At 44.6% G+C, this 22656-nt stretch overlaps 1 protein-coding gene across 1 annotated transcript in view; it reads right to left on the bottom strand.

Moving 5' to 3' along the window:
• OXSR1 (oxidative stress responsive kinase 1) overlaps positions 1 to 22656 on the bottom strand; it is an 82802-nt gene that overhangs the window by 27444 nt on the left and 32702 nt on the right. The window contains exons 3-5 of the mRNA XM_066627678.1: positions 22044 to 22152; positions 15788 to 15929; positions 5753 to 5808 (exon numbers count right to left, since the gene is read on the bottom strand). Coding sequence (XP_066483775.1) covers positions 5753 to 5808; positions 15788 to 15929; positions 22044 to 22152 — 307 coding nt within the window. The remainder of the gene's footprint in view (positions 1 to 5752; positions 5809 to 15787; positions 15930 to 22043; positions 22153 to 22656) is intronic.

The raw sequence follows: 22656 nt of genomic DNA, 5'->3' as shown, positions 1-22656 counted from the left end.
ATCCAGTCATGCGACTTCTGCTTTGTTGCTTCTCCTCAGATTATGCATAGATTTATGAAGTCTTCATTGTTTCTAGGAACACAACCGGTGTGTGTGTGTGTGGGGGGGGGGGCTACAGCAGTAGATCTTGTTCTGCACAAATCCGTCTCACACAAGAGGCATGCATTTTAAACAGCCACATATCACAATAGCAGAATACTAATTATCCTCTCATTCTTCCTTATGGATAAATGAACATGCCAGTCAATATATTTTCACTGGGGGGGGGGGGAGAGGCAGGCTTCAGCAAAACATTCCCCCTCCCTCACAGAACATAAAATATACATGACAGCTACTTTTTCCCAGCCTTAGGCCTCTACAACCTAATCTGCAATATGGGGAAAGTTCAGGGCTGTCAACACAATTATTGCAAATGCCTTGTTAATTTTGTACCTTCAAGGATTCTTGTCCACAGCAATCTGGTGAAGAATTCCTGCACATCTGCCAAGGAAACCTTCGGTGCTACAGAGGATTCTGGGACATCCAATAGCACACACTCTGGGTACAACCAGATATAATGGTGGGTAACCCACAACTGGTCCTCTCAGAGTTGGTGGTGGCTATAAGAAAGGAAAGATACAGGCACTAGCCCCTCCCAGCAAATCCAATTGGGACTGTGGTACTGTAGAGGCTGGGAGATAATGTGATAATTTGTTTTTCCCCATGAGGTAAAAAACTACAGGGCCAGAAACATCACACTGAGATAGAGGGAGGACCAAAAAGGCAACAACAAGGTAAAGAACCAGCACCATAACCTCCATAAGAACATAAGAAGAGCCTTGCTGGATCAGGCTCAGAGTCCATCTAGTTCAGCTTCCTGCATCTCCCAGTGGCCTACCAGATGCCTCAGGGAGCACACAAGACAAGATAGCCTACTTCTAGAACCAGGAGCCTGCAAATATACCCATCAGGGCTTTTAACCTGCGAGACTTTTCCTCAACCTGCTGGTGCCTCTTTAAATGTGGACTGTGTCCTATCCCCTCACAGCAGCCACAAAAAACACCAACTGCCTCGCTGAGCAGGAAAGAGAAGAAGAAAGACTGACCACTTTATTTTGGATAATGTCACCACCGGTGGTTCAAAAAGCCCCAACACCATTTCATGTTTTTATCATGGCATTTGTTTACCTTGATCAATGCAAGTCACTTTGGAGGCCTCTTCACAGGCCAAAAGACAGGATGGAAACCATCCAGAAGAACAAGAAAATAAAGGGCATACCCATGTTGGGAGGCACCAGCTGGCACCTTGCCAAGGACCCCTTCAAACCTGGAACTGGGCCTAGTTGTAGATATTCAGCACTAAGCACAAGAGCCAAGATTCCACAACAGGAAAAACTGATTCTGCAAAATCTGTGAGGATTATATCTGCTATAAAGCAAGGTAAAATGTACAATTTTCCAATACATTCTATTCAACAGGTAGTATTATAAAAAGGCACATTTTTTCAGGGACATTAAGTAAGTTACTTAACTCTGATGAAGCGTGGGCTTGCGCTTACTGAAATATCTTCAATGAAGAAGCTTCCGAATATGTACAAATGAAAACTGTCAAAATATAAGATCATTTTGACAGCTTCGTTTTTCAAGGTGGAAACACACACAGTTTAAATACGGTTTGTTACAGAAGCCCAGAAATGATTCAGAGAGCAAGATCACTCCAAGCGACAACCACATTTCTGTAGAAATCAAACATTCATGAGAAAAGCATGCCCAACTGTAGAAAGCAATCAGGTCCTGGAAAGATGTTCTAGCCTAGCCCTTTCCCAGATGTGCTACTTTTCTATGCTCAGGGATTTTTTTGTCCACAAGGGGGCACACTCAAACATGCGAGTCCCCATCTGAAGTGGTACAGTCCTGAAAGGGCTGTATTAAGATTGATCTTCTTATACTTCATCCTCATTATCAGGAAGACACGAAGCAACTGTAATTACCAGGTTTGTAGTCCGAGATGCCATCAGATCTCACTCCACCTTTGGAGAAACAAGTAACCTCAATAGCACATTTCCACCAGCTACAGCTTTCCCTGCAGAGGAACTCAGCAACAGTTTCAGACCTAATTTCAGGCCTAATTGATAAATTAAAGAACAGTAAGTCACCGGGCCCTGATGGCATCCACCCAAAAGTTATTAAGAAATTGAAGAATGAAGCTGCTGATCTCTTGACTAAAATATGCAACTTGTCCCTCAAAACGGCCACAGTGCCAGAGGATTGGAGGATAGCAAATGCCACACCGATTTTTAAAAAGGGAAAAGGGGGGACCCAGGAAACTATAGGCCGGTCAGCCTAACATCTATACCAGGTAAGATGGTGGAATGCCTCATCAAAGATAGAATCTCAAAACACATAGACGAACAGGCCTTGCTGAGGGAGAATCAGCCTGGCTTCTGTAAGGGTAAGACTTGCCTCACAAACATTTTAGAATTCTTTGAAAAGGTCAACAGGCATGTGGATGCAGGAGAACCCATGGATATATAATGTCTGAGGGGGGACTTTCGGAAGGCATTCGACACGGTCCCTCACCAAAGGCTACTGAAAAAACACCATAGTCAGGGAATTAGAGGGCAGGTTGTCTCCTGGATTGAGAACTGGTTGAAGACCAGGAAACAGAGTGGGTGTCAACAGGCAATTTTCACAATGGAGAGAGGTGAAAAGCGGTGTGCCCCAAGGATCTGACATGGGACCAGTGCTTTTCAACCTCTTCATAAATGATCTGGAGACAGGGTTGAGCAGTGAGGTGGCTAAGTTTGCAGATGACACCAAACTTTTCCGAGTGGTGAAGACCAGAAGTGATTGTGAGGAGCTCCAGAAGGTTCTCTCCAAACTGGCAGAATGGGCAGCAAAATGGCAGATGCGTTTCAATGTAAGTAAGTGTAAAGTCATGCACATTGGGGCAAGAAATCAAAACTTCACATATAGGCTAATGGGTTCTGAGCTGTCTGTGACAGATCAGGAGAGAGATCTTGGGGTGGTGGTGGACAACTCAATGAAAGTGTCAACCCAATGTGCAGCAGCAGTGAAGAAGGCCAATTCTATGCTTGGGATCATTAGAAAAGGTATTGAGAACAAAACAGCTAATATTATAATGCCGTTGTACAAATCAATGGTAAGGATACACCTGGAGTATTGTGTCCAGTTCTGGTCACCACATCTCAAAAAGGACATAGTGGAAATGGAAAAGGTGCAAAAGAGAGCGACTAAGATGATTACGGGGCTGGGGCACCTTCCTTATAAGGAAAGGCTATGGCGTTTGGGCCTCTTCAGTCCAGAAAAGAGGCACCTCAGGGGGGACATGATTGAGACATACAAAATTATGCACAGGAAGGATAAAGTGGATAGAGAGATGCTCTTTACACTCTCACATAATACCAGAACCAGGGGACATCCACTGAAATTGAGTGTTGGAAGAGTTAGGACAGACAAAAGAAAATATTTCCTTACTCAGCATGTGGTTGGTCTGTGGAACTCCTTGCCACAGGATGTGGTGATTGCATCTTGCCTAGATGCCTTTAAAAGGGGATTGGACAACTTTCTGCAGGAAAAATCCATTACAAGTTACAAGCCATGATGTGCATATGCAACCTCCTGATTTTAGAAATGGGCTACGTCAGAATGCCAGATGCAAGGGAGGGCACCAGGATGCAAGTCTCTTGCTGTCTTTTGTGCTCCCTGGGGCATTTGGTGGGCACTGTGAGATACAGGAAGCTGGACTAGATGGGCCTAGGGCCTGATCCAGCAGGGCTGTTCTTATGTTCTTGCAGTCATTCAAACAGTATGTATTATGGCAATGTGTTGTATGCGGGACTATCCTGGAAGATTGTTCAGAAGCTACCATTTAAAATACGGCACCAAGATTAACTGAGATCATTGAAAGTGAATTTCAGAGCTCAGATCAAAGTGCTTGTCTTAGTGGTATAGCTACTGGGAAGGGCAAGTATTGCAGGTGCGCAACATGCTGTATAAGCAGCCCCTCCCTCCCTCCCTTTAAACCTGGAGCTGGGCCTACCTATAATCAGCAGTAAGCCCAACAGCCAAGATTCTGCACCAAGAAAAACTAAATTCTGCAAACCTGCACAAATTATGCTGAGTCAACAAGTGTGCATTTTTGCCACAGTTCTGCACAATGTCCTGTATTCTGCCTCTGCCACAAGGGGCAATGAGTTATGCAGGTCACTGAAGCCACATCTTCTGGGCACTGGATGTGCCACGGTACCATCATGACCACAGCTTCACTAGGCATGGCCAATACACCTTAAAGCCAGAAACTCCCTCATGTCCTAACTGAAAAACAAGACCATGAAGGAGTTGAAACCTCTGCCCCATATCAAATTCTGCGACTCTTCAGAAGGTGCACAGAGTTGGGGAATAATGAGTCCTGGTTGAGTGCAAAATATAGACCTTCAGTGGTTCTCGCTTTCTCTAGTACAACAGAGAGGCGGCACATGACTATTTTCGATAAGATAAAGCACATGAGTAGGAAGAATCATTAGCAGTGAACACAAAGGCCCTCCTAAGGCACACGGACAATAGATTTCCAGTCAGAGCATCATTAAGGATTCAGGGGCTTGCTCAGAAAGCAAGTCTAGATGCCTTTGCAACCATTTGATATTTAGATGATCTCACACAGCTAAGTGGTTCTGGAAGAGGATAAAACACACGGCAAGGAATCTTAATTTGTACTGCAGCCATTGCCCACTGAGAGAGTGTGAACTGATCAACCTCTGCAGATAAAGCACACAAAGTACCCATGAATTATGGAATGCCCAGAGCCTGAGCATTAAGGAGATACAGCACAATGGCCTGGTTCATACATGCCCTCAAGCAACTGGACAGGAATCTTCTGCCTGCTGGCATTCTGAAGAAGGGAGGGGACTCCAATCCTCCAGCACTGAGGGTCTCAGTGAGTGCAAGACACTTTGGGAACAATTTCATGGGGGCACAGGCTACACCTCCTTCCTCCTCTATTTGTACACTGCCCTCAATGAGGGGAAAAGTGAAGCAACGGTGATGCTTGCCCCACTCCAGCCTGCCCTCTGTCACAGACATGTTGCTATTTTGAAAACAGAACCCTCACTCTCACTTCCAGTAGACCATTTTCAAACGGTGTGCCGTGAAAGGTCTGCAGATGAGTCACGGGAATTTGGAGCACAGTGAAAATGGCTGAAAAACTCTTCCAAGTTCTGTTTCAAATGCCTGTAGTAACAAATCGTCTGTAGTAGAGCCGGCAAATGGTTGCTTCTCCTCTCTAGGAAAGGCAACAGCCAGTCCCCAAAGCCTTTCCCTGCCTGACTAATTCAAATGCTAGGGAGAGGACTCCCATCCACCAACCAGTGGGGAGGTTACTCCTACAGATCCAGTTTGGTACCTGCATCCCTTCAAGGCACCTGGCAAGCACCCTCCAGAATCATCTGAATTACCTAGTGCAAATACCTTACACAGAATGGAGGGAAGAGAGGGAAAAATATGGCCACAGGGCCATTGGCAACAGTGGGCGCCAAAGCCCAGAGAATGCAGAGTTGAAAGGAGTACTTTGCCATACCAAGCCTGCTGAAAGAGAAGCTGGAACAGCATGGCAGGGAGATTGAAAAGCCGCTGAAGCAGGAGGGGAGGGTGGGTGCAGCAGGGTTCTTGAGGGCTACCAAAAGAGGCCTCATAGGCCACGTGTTGGACCACTCTGCTCTAAGCATATAGCAATACATATGGCAAATCAAGAATCACCTGCAATTTGGACCGAGCCATCTTCTCCCAGAAGAATGTTTCCAGCCTTCACATCCCTGGAAGGAAAAGAAAACAAAGAGACACATACAACTGTGAGTAATGGCTGTGGATTCTCCTTTCTAGCACAAGATCAATTATCACCAGGACTGCAAGTATGCAAATCAAACATTTGCCTGGAAGAAAAGCGAGATTCTGCAAATGTATAACATCAATATTATTTGCTCAACTAATAACTTACTCTGCTTCTGGCTGAGCCAACATGAAGAAAGGACCTGCAGTCATGAAAACCCCATTTCTACACAAGTCAACCCCGATGTTGTCTGGGACCAGTAAAAGGAAGGGTGCGAGTGCGTCATCCAAATCAGTTCTCCAACTTCTTAGTCACCCTCCATGCTGCCGCTGCTATCCTAGGACGCCACAGGATCATAAGGAAAGCCTATCTAGTCCAGCATTCCATTTCCTACACTGGTTCATCAGCTGCCTCTGGGAAGTCCACAAGCAGGGAAAAAAGGCATAGTTCTATCCCACCATTGCTCCCCTGCAACTAACATTCAGGGGCATGCTGCTGAGAACACCGAGGAAGTGCATAGCCATCATGGCAAGTAGCCATTGACTGACTTATCCTTCATGAATTTGACCAATCCCCTTTTCAAAGCATCCAGGCTAGTGGCATAAAACCACATCTTGAGCCTACAAATTCCCATCTGCTGTGTGAAGTTTCTTTTGTCCTGCCTCTTTTATTCCATCATCTCTGTAGCTCTACAGAGCTGTACCACCCCATCAGAAAATGGGCCCTACCTTATCCCTCCACTGGAAATTCCATGCAGCATCAAAATCCCGACAAACTTGGAGAGTGTTTTGCCTTTAACATTAAGTTATGCCATAAAAAAGAGCAAGCTTCTTGCTGAGCTAAAATGGCAATGCAAAGAGTTTTCAAATGCTGAACATTCACCTGAATATATGAAGCTGCCTTACACAGAGACAACTGGTTTTTCCAGCCCATTAAAGTTGCCTCTCACAGGCACCATCAAGACTTTGCCTTCCCTGGCCTTAAGATCCTTTCTAAACAGATGCTAACAGGAATTGCATCGCAGACTTCAGCATGCAGAGTCTGAGAGTCTCTGCTCTTATTGTCATGCTTTTACTGCCAAGGTCTGAAGATGCTTGTCACTAACCTAGAGACTAAGCAGATAAATATCTGCTCTTCCACCACAAATTTATAGATATGTTTATGAAGGTACAGGCCAAAAGAGCTTTCACATTTATTTATGCATTAAACGGACCAAGCCACACTCGGAATGAGCTTGTCAAAAAGAATCCACGTGCCCAATATTATACAGAAGGAAACTTCATTGTATCCCTTGTCTCCTGGCCATCTATTCACAAAGTGCCAAAGAGTAGCAAAAGCTTTTGTCTTCGGAATAATGGTTCTATTTGTTTTCATTTTGTTTCATAACTGGACAGGGGAGGGCGGGCTTGGTTCCTCTCCAGGACAAAAAGGGAATTTCCACTGTATGTTTCAGAATTCTTTGGGGAGCCTGCAGCACAGCTCGGGGAACCACCAGAGCATCCCTGTCCACCACAAAAACTTCAGAAGTTGAAGATTTTGATCTTCAAAACTTGAGAATGTATTTCTTGACAGCCACAGTTAACCAACCTGTCCCATCATTCTAAGGGTGCCCCGTTGCTCCAGTACAACAGTAAATGGAAATTCAAAAATGCAACCAAGGAATCATTTCCAAAGGAGATCCATTTCACATTTGAAAAAAGCTTTGACACAGGATTCTTTCCACTCAAGCAAGCACCCACCTCTTAAGACTTGGAGAACCTTAGGTCTGCTGCTGAAAGTGGAGCTTAAGAAAGCTATCTACCTCTGTAAAATGTAAGGAAACCTTTTCCTTTTGTTCTGACCTTGTCACTTTGGGTGCAACATATAGTATACAGACTGAGTTTTCCTACACATTTCAAAGGAGAACTCAACACACAGAGACCACCCTTGGGAGTAGCTCTCTTTCTCTTTATGTACAGTTCCAATCTCCAGGTGAACCCAGAACAGAAGCTGTTCCACAGAACCCAAATTGGGGGGGGGGGGGAATACACTCCACACTTCATTCTGGGATTTGTTGCTGTTTGTGTCCATTTGGGAAGGGGGTTTAATTCGCGAAAGTACAACAAGTTTGCACAACTGAAGTACGCAGGGCCTAAGTGGCGGCAGGCTCAGAGCTCAAAGGCTGCAGAGTCCACAACCAGCAAGAAACAGGAAGGATTGGCTAGAATGGATCTACAGCCCAAACCAGAGGCTGAAGGCACTGCCACAGTTCCTGTAGTCAAAGGGCAAACAAAGGATACGGCAGGTTTGTATAAGCCAGGGAAATCGACCAAGGGGAAAGTGTGGGAGGCAGCAGGCAGGAAGAAAGGCAGGCAGACAACACAGTCTGGAGTCACAGACAGTCTGATGAGTTCCCTCAGCAACAAGCAGGCCAAGTGAGGGAGTACAGAAAGCCTGGGAGTTATACAGCCAAGAGTGGCACAGAAGTGACTCAACACCCAGGATCAATAAGATTCTGGGCTAGGGTACTGTACATTTCCTCCCCCTTCCTCAAGCATATGGCAACCAATTTATCAGGAAGAGTACAGGTGAAGTTATATGATGGCCTGTGCATGAAGACTGGCGTTCAGTTTAGAGAGCGATTTTAAGGGCACCTAAGGCAGCTCACCCCCTACTCACATAATTCATGTAATATAAAACAAAAAAATTAATACAATTCAAACCAAACAGAAACCAAGATACAAGAAAGGCTCAACAATGAGGAAGACTCTAACCCAGCTGGTTCCCAAACTGTGCGTCAATTTTTTTGGCAGATTGCAAAAAAGTTGTGAGCTGGTGCCACCTGTGGCGCCCCAAGGCATTATGGGGTGCTGCCCAGCTGACAAAGTGGCTCACAGTGCTAAACAGACTGGGAAGCACTGCTCTAATCCAGATATATGGCAAAATGGAAGGGTGCTCAACCAGAAGAGAGGTTGAATGGATTTCAATGGGAAAGGCGTTCCAGGATCTGGGGCTTGTGATCAAGAATGCCCTGTCCTGTGCTCCTTCTCCCCTCTACCACCAGGTTCACATGGGAAGAGACAGTCCTCTAAGTGCCCTAGTTGCAGGCTGTTAAGGGTTTTAAGATGCTAATGAACTAACACCTTGAATTCAGGCCATAAAGAAATCCATAACCAATAGAGAAGCAATAAGGCAGATTTAACGGTACTCCTCCCCAGGAAAGAATTTGTCCCCGCTCCCAGCGAGTGGTAGAAACATTAGACCACCTTCTTTTTCATTGTCCGCTCCACAATGAGGCCAGGAGGAAATGCTTAGTTCTTCAACCCCATCTTAATTCCCTTTTTGAGGACTCTGTCATACTGCAATACCTATTAGCTACCACTGACACGAATACTATTTTTCAGATTGCTACATTCATCTCACAAATTGTGGCGTCCAACTTGAAGCGTGCCCCTATTTCTTGAAGTCCTTGGTTCTAGGAGTTAATTGTAGCTTGGTATGTTTTTAGTAAATGAACCATTAGTTAGCTCTTTTAAGCTATTTTTCTGTTATGTATGAAAGCGTTCAATGTTTTTTGTAATTGTATGCCAATAAAGGTACTGAAACTGAAACTAAAGAGAAGCAATAAAAGAGAAGTCATGGGTCTTTAGTCACAAGTGTATCCAAAGCAGGCTGCAATCAGTCGAACACCCCTTTTACCCATCTTCCTCTCTGAGCCTGAAAAGCCAGCATTTAAAGCACAAGACTTCAGGATTTGTTTTTAAGGCTATTTATAGGCAAAGGAGCGAATTTGTTCCATTGCATTCTTAATAGCTGAACAATTGGTACCCTGCCCCCCAACACACACACACACAAACAAACACACACACTACAGTCAAACAATAAAAGCTTGCTATGCTCCCTCCAGTTGCAGTAAATCTAGATATGCACCACCCAACTCCCTGTGCATTGTTTGTTTAGTACATACGCACGGCTGTCAACATGGCCTGGGGTCATCTGCTCATGAAGGATAATTTATGAGCTGTAAACAATAAGTTTCCAATGGCTTGACTATTCATCTAACCACAGGAGGCAATTCAAGTCATTTCTCTCTTGCACACACATCTATAAGTCTACATCAGGGGTGCCCAAACCCCGGCCCTGGGGCCACATGCGGCCCTCGCGGCCTCTCAATGCGGCCCTCAGGGAGCCCCCAGTCTCCAATGAGCCTCTGGCCCTCCGAAGATTTGTTGGAACCAGCACTGGCCCAACACAACTGCTCTCAGTGTGAGCGCGATTGTTTGACCTCTCACGTGAGCTGTGGGATGAGGACTCCCTCCACTGCCTGCTGTTTCATGTCTGTGATGCAGTAGCTGCAGCAAAGGAAAGGCCAGCCTTGCTTTGTGCAAGGCCTTTTATAGGCCTTGAGGTATTGCAAGACCTTCATTCATTCATATAAGTTCATCTTTAATATATTCATTTATGTAAACTTATGTAAATTTATTCAAATTTTAAATGTAAATTAATTCTTTTTTTCCCCAGCCCCCGACACAATGTCAGAGAGATGATGTGGCCCTCCTGCCAAAACCTTTGGACACCCCTGGTCTACATTAAAGTCAGTTCTACACATTACACCCCATTCTCTCAACTTTTTTTTAAAATTTAAATCTTTAAATTTTAAAATTCAAACCTTTTGGCTGCATAAAGGGTCTTTAAAATGGGTAACAATTATTTTACTCGATAGAAAGTATGATGTTCACTCATACCTCTTATAGGAGCAGTCCCCCACCTCTTAACCCAGGGCAAGGGACAAGTCAGCATCAACATTAAATGGCTGTAGGCTAACCGGGGTTTCTACTGTACCATGATTTGATGCCAAGGGTCCAACTCAGTTAGCCTCCAACAGCACTGACATATCCCTTGCTTGCAGTTAAGGCAGGGAAGAGATCCATTTGCATGGGGCACTGGAATTTGTAAGTGTCCACTAATGATCTGTTCACCATATTTCAAAGTATGAGACACAGTATCAAATCATGGTTTGCTGTGACTTGTGAACCAGTGCCATAAGATAAACCCAGCATAAGAGCAGTCCAGTGTTTCGGCATCATATCTGAAACCAACACACCACGTTTTGTCCCTCAGAAGCCATTTGTCTGGGGCAGGAGGTCTGCTCTAGAGGGTTGAGCCTCCATTTGCCTGAAGATAATATCCAAAGGTCACCAGTTCGAGGCCACCGGCACCGTGCAACCTTGAAGCAGCTAACAAGCTGAGCTGAGCTATTCCATCTGCTCTGAGCGTGGGAGGATGGAGGCCAGAATGTGCGACCAGATCAAGAAAGAAACATCTGAATGTTGTGGTTTCTTGAAAGATAGAAACCTTCTTTCAAATTATAAAAATCCCTACGGGGATTTAATTTGCCTGCCTATGTAAACCGCCTTGAATAAAGTCTAAAGAGAAATCTGAGAACCAAGAAAGGCGGTATAGAAATACATGTATTACGAGTGGAGCCCGAACAACAACGTATTATTGTTGTTGAGACAGCACCTGGGAATTTTTAGAGAAGGCAGAAAGACAAAATTGTACAAATGATGGTTTGCTTGGCGATCTGGGGCACAATTCATGGTCTGGCATCTAAACTATGGCTGAAACAAGCCATGGTTTGGTAATATGACTATACTACCTCCAGCTTCTAGATTCCGTCTCAATAATAGTAAGGCAGTCAAACAGCAATAAGTTTCAACTAATCCCAGCCTCCTACAGACATCAATCAATACCAAGAGCCCAAGTTGTGTGCCAACCTCTCTTTTCCTGAACTACACTAGATCTCTCCCCTTAGTTCCCCTTAAGCAAAAATAATTCAACACTGGAAAGAGAATAGGAGAGAATTGTATACAAGAGAGTCACTAACACAACAGAACTACAATTCTCAGCGGTCTCCACAAGCAATCAGACAGAATGGATCTTTTTTTTTTCAAATAGAAACACATACTGAACAACAATATCCATGTCAAAGCATCCTATGAAAGTGTAGGTAGGGAAACTATGAGACTGGGGATGCACAATAAATCCTACCCGCCCCCCAGGGACCCCATCTGCCCATCCGTGTCCCGTTCTACCCTCCCAGAACTTTTCACTCGCAGAAAACGTTATCATGAAGCCTGACACTAGTGAAAGCTGTTTTAGCACAGTTAAGAACTTGAGCAGGACTGGTACACGATCTCCTGGTACATGAAGGAGTACAGTAGATGCCTCTCCCTATTCCTGGTAGTGCTCTAGTCCAAAGGTCTTCAACCTATTTCGTTCCTGTAAGTTGCTGCAACCCCACAACTGAGGCTTAGCAACCTCAATGGGGTTACGGAAAAACCAGAAGTAATGTTTTTGGGCTGTCTAAAGGCCTTAGGCTTTCTATTGTATTTAAATTTTATATTTAAAATTTATTTATTTTTCTGGCCTTTGATGTGACCTTGTGGCCTAAAGGTTTAGAGACCCCTGACCTAGATGGACCAATGGCATGACTGTACAAGACAGCTTTAGATGTTCAATAGGAAGCACCTGGTTTTTGCTTTTTAGCCAATAACCACCAATACACTTTCATGCAGATCCCTTCCAAGAATTCATACAACAGCCACCTAAGCTTGTGGCCATCTTATGCAGGAAATGTGGTGGACACCTCTCTCACACAGGTACACTTATCAGTAGAAGTGTTTGAAAATGGTGTTATTTAACTTACTCAGATGTAAGTTCATTGGGTTCTGTAGGATTTAGCATGCAATCCTATCTTGCTCACCGGAAGCAAACACCCCTAACAGGAAGCAGCTCCCAGTCAACAGTACATCAACAGAAGCCTAAGTTCCCAATGGGCAGAATGTGTGAAAGAGCATTTGCTGCCATGGTTACAGGACATGACTATGTGCACCTGCCTGATTTCAATGCACCCTGACAGTTCTGAGGACCTTTTAAGCAACTCTTTATGGTTCAGCCATAGGTTAACTGTCCTTTACAGGGCTCTGGCACAATCCCAATAATTTAGCACAATAAAGCTAAAACCACCTGAAGCTGTACTGAAATCCAATCCAATTTTTTTAATTACTGCTTCCTCTTTAGAACTTGTCTGAGTTGAACAAGAGTTAATATAAGCTCAGTAATAGAAATCCAGAAGGAGGGACAACTTGCATTCTGTTAAACCAGCCACAATTCACTTGTCAGAATGACATTAGAGAATCATAACCTGAAAGGGCTTGAGTTTCAAACTTTGGTCAATGACTTCCCAACAGTGCTGCACTTTGCTTTGGTTACAGATTACACAGAATCATCCATCAGGCAGCTGGACACCTGATAATCCAAAATCAAATACACAAGCAAATCCAGCATCCAGAGCTGGGAGGGGTGCAAAATACGTGACATATCAACTGGCTCTTGTCATTTATGCCTGGGAGTGACCTCCATTATTCCCTTAGGGACCAATCCTAGCCAACTTTTTGGCGCTGATACAGCCGCAATGCAGCCCTGAGATGAGGGAACATATGTTCCCTTACCTTGAGAAGGCCTTTATGACTGCCCCCAAACAGCAGGATGCAGTGCATGCCCCATCAGTGCTGGAAAGTTGGATAGGATTGGGTCTAAACAGAACAGCGTTCACAGCCTCTGGGTTTAAGCGCAGTGTCAAATACCTCTAACTGAGTCTGCATTTGAAGACCACTGAGGAGGCTACAGCAGCAGCTCCTCTCTCTACCAGGACAAGCCATTTGGAACACAATAATAATAATAATAATAACTTGGTATTTATATACCGCCTTTCTGGTCACTCCTCTGACTTTATTCAAGGTCGTTTACATAGGCAGGCCTTTCTAAATCCCTCAAGGGGATTTTTACAATCATAGAGGTTCTCTCTTTCAAGAACCAACATTTCAGAATGGATCTTCCTGGTTTGATCTCACTTCTGACCTCCGGTTCTTCCACGCAGGCTGGCAAGCAGCTCCATCTCTCACATGGAGGGCAGCCAAGACACTTCTTGCTCACACCAAGAGAAGGTGGAATCACTCAGCTGGGTTTGTCAGCTGCTTCAAGGTCTCACCATTCTCAGCCATTCAGGGAGCTGCCGGTGTCCTCAAACTGGCGACCTTCTGATGTTATCTTCAGGCTAGCGGAGGCTCTACCCTCTAGACCAGACCTCCTGGCCAAGTGTTACTGAACCATTGCTCCACTTTATAGGAAAGGTTAGCAAGCAGAGGTTCTAGGGCCAAATCTATTCCTCCTGATGCCAATCTAGCACAGTGATTTTCAATATTTTTCTTCTCATGGCACACTGACCTCTATGATCTTCTCTATGGTCTTCAATTCTTGTGATGTCACTTCCAGGAGACACAATTCTGTTTCTAGAGCAACTGCCTAAGGTAATGAATTGTTTGTCCCTCTTCCTCTGCCATTGTTACTACAGACAGTTGCCCTAGACAGACAGTACCTGGAAACAGTTTTTCAGCAATTTTCAGCCACTATACTCCAATCTTTTGTGGCACACCTACAGACTTTTCACAGAACACCAATGCACTGAGGCACACCAGTAAAAATTGCTGACCTAGAGATAAGAGAAATTTGGAGAAAATGATGTCTGTAGCAAGCAAAGTATCCTTGCAGATACTTTAGGGAGAAGGCCGAGTTGCTGGCTCTGACTGCAAAGGCTTTTTCCTAAACCCAAAGGCAGTAAGGGAAGAAAAGGGTAGATGTCAAAAGCCAAGCATTGAGCACACAACAGTTTCTTCCTCTTATATAACTAGAATTCTGGCCCATCCAATTTTTTTTTTTATTTATGTAGCACCATCCAGTGAGTGAAAAGACCAGAAAGGAAATGAAGCCAAGCGACAAGGAAGGACTTCCTTTAAAATTAAAACTGTCCTGGTTTTGAGACCACAGCCCATTAAAATCTTCATTTTAAGTTACCTTTGTTTTCTGTCCTGCTTCCTGTTAGTGTTAGATTAGCCTCCTCCATGTAGCATGCAGGCTGCTTGCCTGCACGTCATGTTTCAGTTAAGCAAGAACGTTCCTTTGTTAAGAAAGAAACAGTCATGCTTCTGTTACTGCTAAAGGAAAACAAAAGCGATGGGTGTGGGGGAGGACGGAAACCACGGATGGGTGAAACAGTGGATACTGGATCCGTGGATATGGGGAGAGGCACAAGTAAAAGAAACAAACAAGGATGGGGGAGACTCTTAAGGCTTGTTACCGTCTCCCCCACTCCAAACCTCTGCAAAAGTCTGATTCTAAGCATTCCTTCTGGAGCACCACAGGAAATGGAACTGCTTAAATCTGGTTTAAATGTATATCATTCAGGCCTCCTAAACTTGTCCAACCTTTGAAAGCAAGGGGAGAAGATTGATATTTAAAACCAATATATTCAAAGGGGTGGGGGGGGGAGAAGAAAATGTGGTTTATTTCTTTGGCAATAACAGACATTCCAACAGCAGCAGTTCATTAAATCATCTTTTCATGTGGCTACTTGCTTTAGCTATTACTATTTTATTTTAAGAGATGTCACTGCTTAACAGTATTATTCCATCTAGTCTACAGCATCTACTGTCAGACATATCACAAGGTCCCAGCTGACCTAATACTACAACAGCCTGACCTCCCTGCACCCCTGGCACATCCATGCCAAACCTAACTCAGAAGGTTTCAATGCAGAGAATCACTCCCCTCCTACTCTGCCAATCAGCTTGGAGCCAAATCTGGACAGATGTGCTAACTGCATTCATTCTCCCCACACCATGACTCTAATTGTACTGGGCTGCTTTTCTATGAAAGGTGTGAAGTAGGACTCAGGTTTTCCAGCTGCAACTAGGGACCAAACAATCATTTTATTGTGCTAACTCGGATACACTTCTCAGAGCAGAATTTTTCCTCTGAATCGTGAAGTCCTTCAAGCTGTGGTCTACCTTCTTCAGCTGCATTTCTTACCTGAAAACAAATGCAAACCTTGACGAACAGCTATAATGCAATAATAAAGCATCCACCTGTGGATTTGCCCGTTTTTATGCAGGTATTCCAGCCCTTCCAACACCTCCTTCAGGATTGTAGCTATCGTAGCTTCATCTAAGACTCCACTCTTGTGTTCTCCTTTAGCCACAATGTGCTTAATAACATCCAGAACAGACCCTGGAAGGAAGAGGGGAGAAATGTATTAGTTAATGGGAAGAAAATGCACATGTCTACACCATCTGTTATTGCAAGGTAATGACTCTTTTGCTCACTTGTGCCCTACTTCTTAGCACAACACAGAAAGGGTGGCCCCAGAAGCCACCTGAGGCTTACAGCCCAATCCTATCCCTGGCAGGGCTGCCACGTGCAGTGGCGCCAAAATGGCAACCACTGTTTCCTGCGGCACTGCAGAGACTGCCAGAGGTCTCCTCTGGGGACAGAGATATTCACTCCCTTCTCCCAAGTAAGGATGCAGGCCCCGCAATGGGGCTACTCAAGTCTGAGTCAGATTTTTGCAGTTTCTCCACAAATATGCACAAGGCAGGGTTAAGCAGTACTTTGTCAAAAGATATAAAATACCCTTTTAAACAGTTTGCTTGCAGAGTTCCAAGAGGGTCAATTTCAGAGTCTGAACATTTCAAACATCAGATTGGTTCTATGTCTGTCCACCCACCTCCAAGATTAAGAAGTTACTGACTACTTTAAATATTAAATGCATGTATTGGCAACAGTTAACTGTTTTCTGAAAGGTTTTGAAAATCCAGTTGCCATCTCAAGTGCATGTCAAGAGCTAGCCTGATCTAATTTTAGGTTAAAAAATTTCCCTTGAAACACGAGCGCACTTACAGGCAACAATGGTTTAACTGAGAAAAGTTTGTTTTGTTTAGCTCACAGATTAACATTATGGAGTGGGGGGGGGGGGGTAATGGCAAGCTAGGACTTGTTATTGGACTCCAAAAAGCCTAGAATCCTTTTTGAACTTTGAGAATGAACAGTATTTATTTTCTTTACCAGTTAATTTAGAGCAACAGTGAGGATTACTAACATGTTCAGTTTAGGTAGCTGGCACACAGCCTAGAGCGCGTTCTCACTGCCATGTTCTACCTTCAGGCGACCTTTCCCATGCCAATTTGCCTGTCAAGGAACCCCAGCATAAAGGATTCTGGAACATATTCTAGGCCTCGCATTCGGTTTCTGTGTAATACTGGCCAGGCACTCACACACTCTGCGAGCATGACGTGTGCTCACTTCAGGCACACACACACACTCAATGCTTTCCTGGGGCTCCCCATTGCCAGGGAAGAGCAATAGTGGTTGCCCATCGACCCATCTGCCACTGTTCTATAGGGTGCACGCTGGAGTGGTGAACTATGGTAGCTGACCAGAATTAAGGAGGTTCAAGCAGTCAGTCCAGCCTGCAGGATCTTTCAAGCTTTGTTAGGCAGGAGGTGGGCAGGAGGTGTTTGTTAGGGTGGTGGGCAGGAGGTCTGGTCTAGAGGGTAGAGCCTCCTTTTGCCTGAAGATAACAGCCGAAGGTCGCCAGTTCGAGGCCACCGGCACCGTGAACGGCGAGACCTTGAAGCAGCTGACAAGCCAAGCCGAGTTTTTCCATCTGCTCTTTGGCCGGCCTTCAAGTGAGATATGATTGTCAGCTTGCGTGGGAGGAAACTGGAGGCCAGAATGTGATACCAGATCATAAAAGGATCCATCTGAAATGTTGTGGTTCTTGAAAGACAGAACCTTCTTCAATTGTAAAAATCCCTACAGGCATTCAGTATAGCCTGCCTGTGTAAACCGCCTTGAAATAAAGTCTGAGGAGAAATCCGACGACCATGAAAGGCGGTATATAAATACCTGCATTATTATTATTATTATTATTATTAGGCCTCTGGGGGGAGATGATCTCAATTCCTGGTGAGTATTTAAAACACAATGGCCCGCCCTTACAATGGAAATCCTTTCCAGAGACACCTTTGTATGGTGAAAATATTGTAATGTGAACACAATGACACTGTTTTTATGGTAATTCATTCCAAGACCTCAGAAGCTGAAGTATCTGCCACAGAATTAAACTCTAAATCAGGGGTGTCAAACATAAGGCCCGGGGCTGGATGCGGCCCTCGAAAGCTTTTTATCCGGCCCTCAGGCTCTTAGCTTCTCAGCAGTGCTGGGGTGTTACTACTGAAAGGGCAGTCCACATGAAAATTGGGCTGTCCCTTATCTTGAAACATGATCAAGATTTGCATGTTCTCTCTTCTGTCATTTGCAGCTAAGTGAGAAAAAGTGTTTATTTTTGGTTATGACCTGTTTAATGACATCACTTTCTGTCTAATGACATCACTTTCAGCCCTCGGCAGACAAGATGAATGCTATTCGGCCCTCTGTATGAAATGAGTTTGACACCCTTGTTCTAAGTGGTAATTATAAAACACAAATTACAAGGTTAATGCCAATAAAGTTCCATACAAGAATTACAAGGCTGTACCCTTCTCTCCATACACATAGAAACAATGTTAAAAACGCTGACATTGGCTGAGATGCTACCAAATTCTTGCATTCTCATTGCTGACGGGCCAGTAGTTCCCAAACTGTGAGCCAGGGCTCCCTGGGGAACTGCAGAAACCAGCCAGGGGAGTCACAGAATCCTCGCAAAAAACTTGCCACCCTATTACAACATATAGCGATGGTTCCCAACCCATGGTCTGTGGACCGCCAGAGGTCCACTAAACCCTGAGAAGTGGTTCCCAAGATCTCAGGAAAAAAAGATGTCTTTCGATCACTTCCAGTGTCCCGCCAAGCAAACACTCTCCCATGAACCACTAGAGAGGACAGAGAACGGATCACCAGCAGCCACAGCCAGCACTGAAGTGTTGGCTCTGGCTGGTCCATTCACCTTCTCCAGTAGTCCACGAGGGAGCTCTCACTCAGGAGATGCTACCCCACAGATGACCAGAGAAGGAAGAAAACGGACTGCCCACAGACAGCAACAAAAGCAGCAACTCATAAATCTTCTCTGAATAATAAACATCTAATAAAACTTCATTAATTACTACAAGTTTAATTGTATTTTTGTGCGCAGGGGTGGTGGTTGCATATGGTCTACAACAATTCAAATTTTTGCCTCAGTGGTCCATGGGCTCCTAAAGGTTGGGAACCACCGATGTAAAGAATTGTAGCCCAAATGGGGAGCCGTAGCCAGTGGTCCAGTAGGTCAAGGGAGCCACCAGTCAAAATACAGCCACAGATAAAAGCCACAGATACAAGCCCAATGCAAATATTACACTGCCCATGCTGTGTCTATAATGAGCTTTAAAAGTGAACGTGCATCATGGGAGAGGTTAAAATCCAGAATGGCATTCCTACAAGTTCACTTGCACATGGCATTCACTGTGCACATGGATGGTTGGAACCTTTCCCATGTCTCCTTTTATCAGTCCCACTTTAAATGCCAGGTAAACGAGACTTAACAAGATAATTAAGCGAGGAAGAAAAGGTCAATAAAAAGTTGATTTACGACACATGCAGGGAGAACCTTGTGCGAGTGAGCAAGTATTACGCTCTCTCCAAAGACAGGCAATTTACATGCCTCAAAAGGAGATATGATCTGAAGCTGCTGTGTGTGGGGTTGGCAGCCTTTCAACATCAGGGAGTCTTGACAAATTAGAACTACATAGAGGAACCCAGGCCACAGGTCTGAATGCCAAGGAGGTTGCCTTATCACCAAAAAATGACCAATGGATTAAATAATGTTTAAACTATTTAACTTTCTATATTTAAATTAATGTTTAAGTTGCTCAGCTCCTCCACCTTCTAACAAATTAAATTAAGATACTGCGCACAAGGAGCAAGTAATGTACTAGAAATAAAAAGGAAAGTTTTTGTTGCTTAAAATTTGGGATCAAGGTCCTCCAAAAATGAAGCAGGCACATGAGACAGCATCACCTCGCCTCATATCCTTTGAGGCTTGTGTTTCTCCTTTCCATTGTCTTTATTTTTCTGGAGATTAAATAGTATGCATGTATTTGAATACAACAACCTAGGGATAAATATTGCTACTACTGTTGTCAGATATCCCTGATGGGATTGGGTGGGTGAACTTAACAGGGTATTATTAATGTCTGTGAATTGTAGCATACTTCTCCAAAAAGAAGAAATCAGTCGTATTAATTTATATGCAAATCATATCTTATGCTCAGTGGCTTACATTCCAAATCTGCACACAGTTCTGCTCAAACAAGGTCTTACCATCCACTGCTCCTCGCCACTTCTGCCCCTCACTGCACTACTACCCCCAGAAAACCCACTCCAAAGGGCTGGGAAAGAAACCCTCCTAAGGATTCAGGACAGTTGCAATGGAGAACAAAGTGAGGGGAGAAGAGAATGACTTCACCCATACAGGTGTCATCACTGGTGTCGCTAGGGGGGTACGGGGGGTGGGGGCCGCGCCGGGGGTGACGTGCTAACTACGCAGCATTAGGCGCTGCCCTGACATGCCATACACCGTTGGATGCTGAATTCCCAGCGGAATGCAATGCAAAAAAGAAGAACTGAAATAGCTCCTTTCATTCAAAAGTTATGGCCAAAAAACCGGAAGGAAAAAATGCATGGAGTCCTATGGAAAGTGAAAGTGAGCTGTATCATGCGTTTACTCATGAGTAGGCATACTTGCCATAGTCCGTTGGAAAGGGCAGGCTGAGAGGAATCCAATGACACCAAAATGGTCCCAATCCAATGAATGCAGCCCCCCCAAAACACCCAAAAAGCTCCCCCTTCCAGCTGTGTGTCTGAGCCCGAAACGAAGCCACGTGGTTGAGTTTACTCGCAAGTAGGCAGACTTGCCTTAGTCAAGGCAGGCTGAGAGGAGTCCAAAGAGATCAGAATGGTCCTGATCCAATGAATGCAGCCCCCAAAAACACAGAGAAGGAGGTCCCCCCTCCCAGCTGCGAGTCTTTGGAGCCCTATGCAAAGTGAAGCAGCCTCATGTTGCGTTTACGCACGAGTAGGCAGACGTGCCTTGGCTGGTGGTCAGGCCAGGCAAAGGGGAATGTGAGGATACCAGAATAGCCCCAATCCAATGGAGCTGGAGTGCAACAAATGTCCTGAGGCAGCCTCCCCCCCCCCCCCACTAAAAAGGACAAAAAAGTGGTTTGAACTGGTAAGGGGCATGTTTTCTATTTTGCACTTGCAAAGCCAGGTGGGTCTTTATCTTGATATGCTTGAAATAGAAGAACTTTAAACTGGGCACTGGGAGGGCTGGAAATCTCACAGATTCTTTTTGGGGGGTTGTTATTGCAGGCAGACTACAGAGCAAGCTCCATTGACCACTATGGGACTTACTTCAGAGTAGACATGCATAGGCTTGGGCTCACAGGCTGCAATCCTACCCACACTTTCCTGAGAGTAAGCCCCATTGACCACAATAGGACTTACTTCAGAGTAGATTCACTTGGTGGAACAGGACTGGCTCCCCCTTATTTAATTATTTTATTTTAATCTAATCATTTATAATTATTTATTTGAATTTGCTTGATGATGTCACTTCTGGCCATGACATCACTTCCAATGGGTCCTGGATAGATTGTCATTCTAAAAAGTGGGTTCCAGTGCTAAAAGTTTGAGAACTGCTGCAATAAGGTATTAGTAAGTTGACACAGGTGTGTGAGACTCTACAAGTTTCCAAAATCACTAGAATCAGAGTTTGGAGGAATAAGACCATCATGTTATATATCAACGTGTAATTTCACGCAGAATGCAATGAAAGAAACCACATTGAAATATCTGTGTCCTAACAAAAGTTGCTATCTCCAACTGGGGGCACATAGGTACAGCACTTAGTTTCGCTGCTACAACTGAATGCATATTAGGCAAAAAACCCTTTTCACTTACTTGTATGTGGCAGTGAAATCCATGCTGTACTAACCACACCTACAATTCCCCAGTTGAGTTGCTTGCTACCCTCCTTAAAGGCGCAGTGTCCCAAACGAAGGTTGGGAATGCCTGCCCTGGGGTCGCAACCCTCAGGTTGTGAAACATTGCTTTAGTTGCACAAACCATGAAATGAGAGAGGAAATCAGGGGAAGAGAATACAATGATGGTTTTACATCCATTACATGTTCCTTCAACTCACAACACACTGAAATATGTTAGTAACTTCTGAGAAAACTCAGTCCAGGTGTCTTGTTACCAAAAGATGTTTGGGATAGCTTTTATGAAATTGAATTGCACATTACTACAATATTTTAAACATGTTAGATCCAAATACCCACCCACATGTAACCACCTTATACTCACCTCCGCTGAGAAGCTTCATCACTAACCAGAGTTCATCTTTCACTACGAAGGAAGTATAGTATGATACAATGTTTGGATGATGGCACTGACTCATGGCTTGAATCTCTTTCTAAAGGGGAAGAAAAACAGAACACATTAAATATGCTATTATTGTTTAGAAACAGCAGTCTAGGAGCTGTACACAGGAGCAGAAGAACCCAAACTTCAAGACAGAGCATTACAACCTACATGTAGTAGCATAACGGGGGGGAGGCAGTGTTGTAAGTATTGCAGGTTCTGCAACCCACAGAGTTGCCACTGGGTCCCAAGGGCTCTGACAGTGAGTGGGAGGGCTGCATACACAGCGGGTTGCGGAAACTACAATACTTACCACAACTCCGCCCCTCCCCTCTGGTTGCGCTACTGTCTATACACAATGTGCAGAATCACCATAGGAAAGCGGACTCCCCACCAGAACTGGACTGACCACATGCCAGCCCAAGCACAAGATCCGCTTTCTAGGTTATATGGCAACCATGTCCAGGAGAATGTTTCTAATCAACACTCCCCCTGCACCTCCCCATTTTCTGTGTGCAGGAAGACGGATTTATATGTAAATATAAAAGTGGGCAGC

This window comes from Tiliqua scincoides, chromosome 5, assembly GCF_035046505.1.
Source record: "Tiliqua scincoides isolate rTilSci1 chromosome 5, rTilSci1.hap2, whole genome shotgun sequence".
Taxonomy (NCBI): domain Eukaryota; kingdom Metazoa; phylum Chordata; class Lepidosauria; order Squamata; family Scincidae; genus Tiliqua; species Tiliqua scincoides.
The sequence above is the reverse complement of the archived record's forward strand: the minus strand, read 5'-3'. Positions and strand labels throughout refer to the sequence as shown.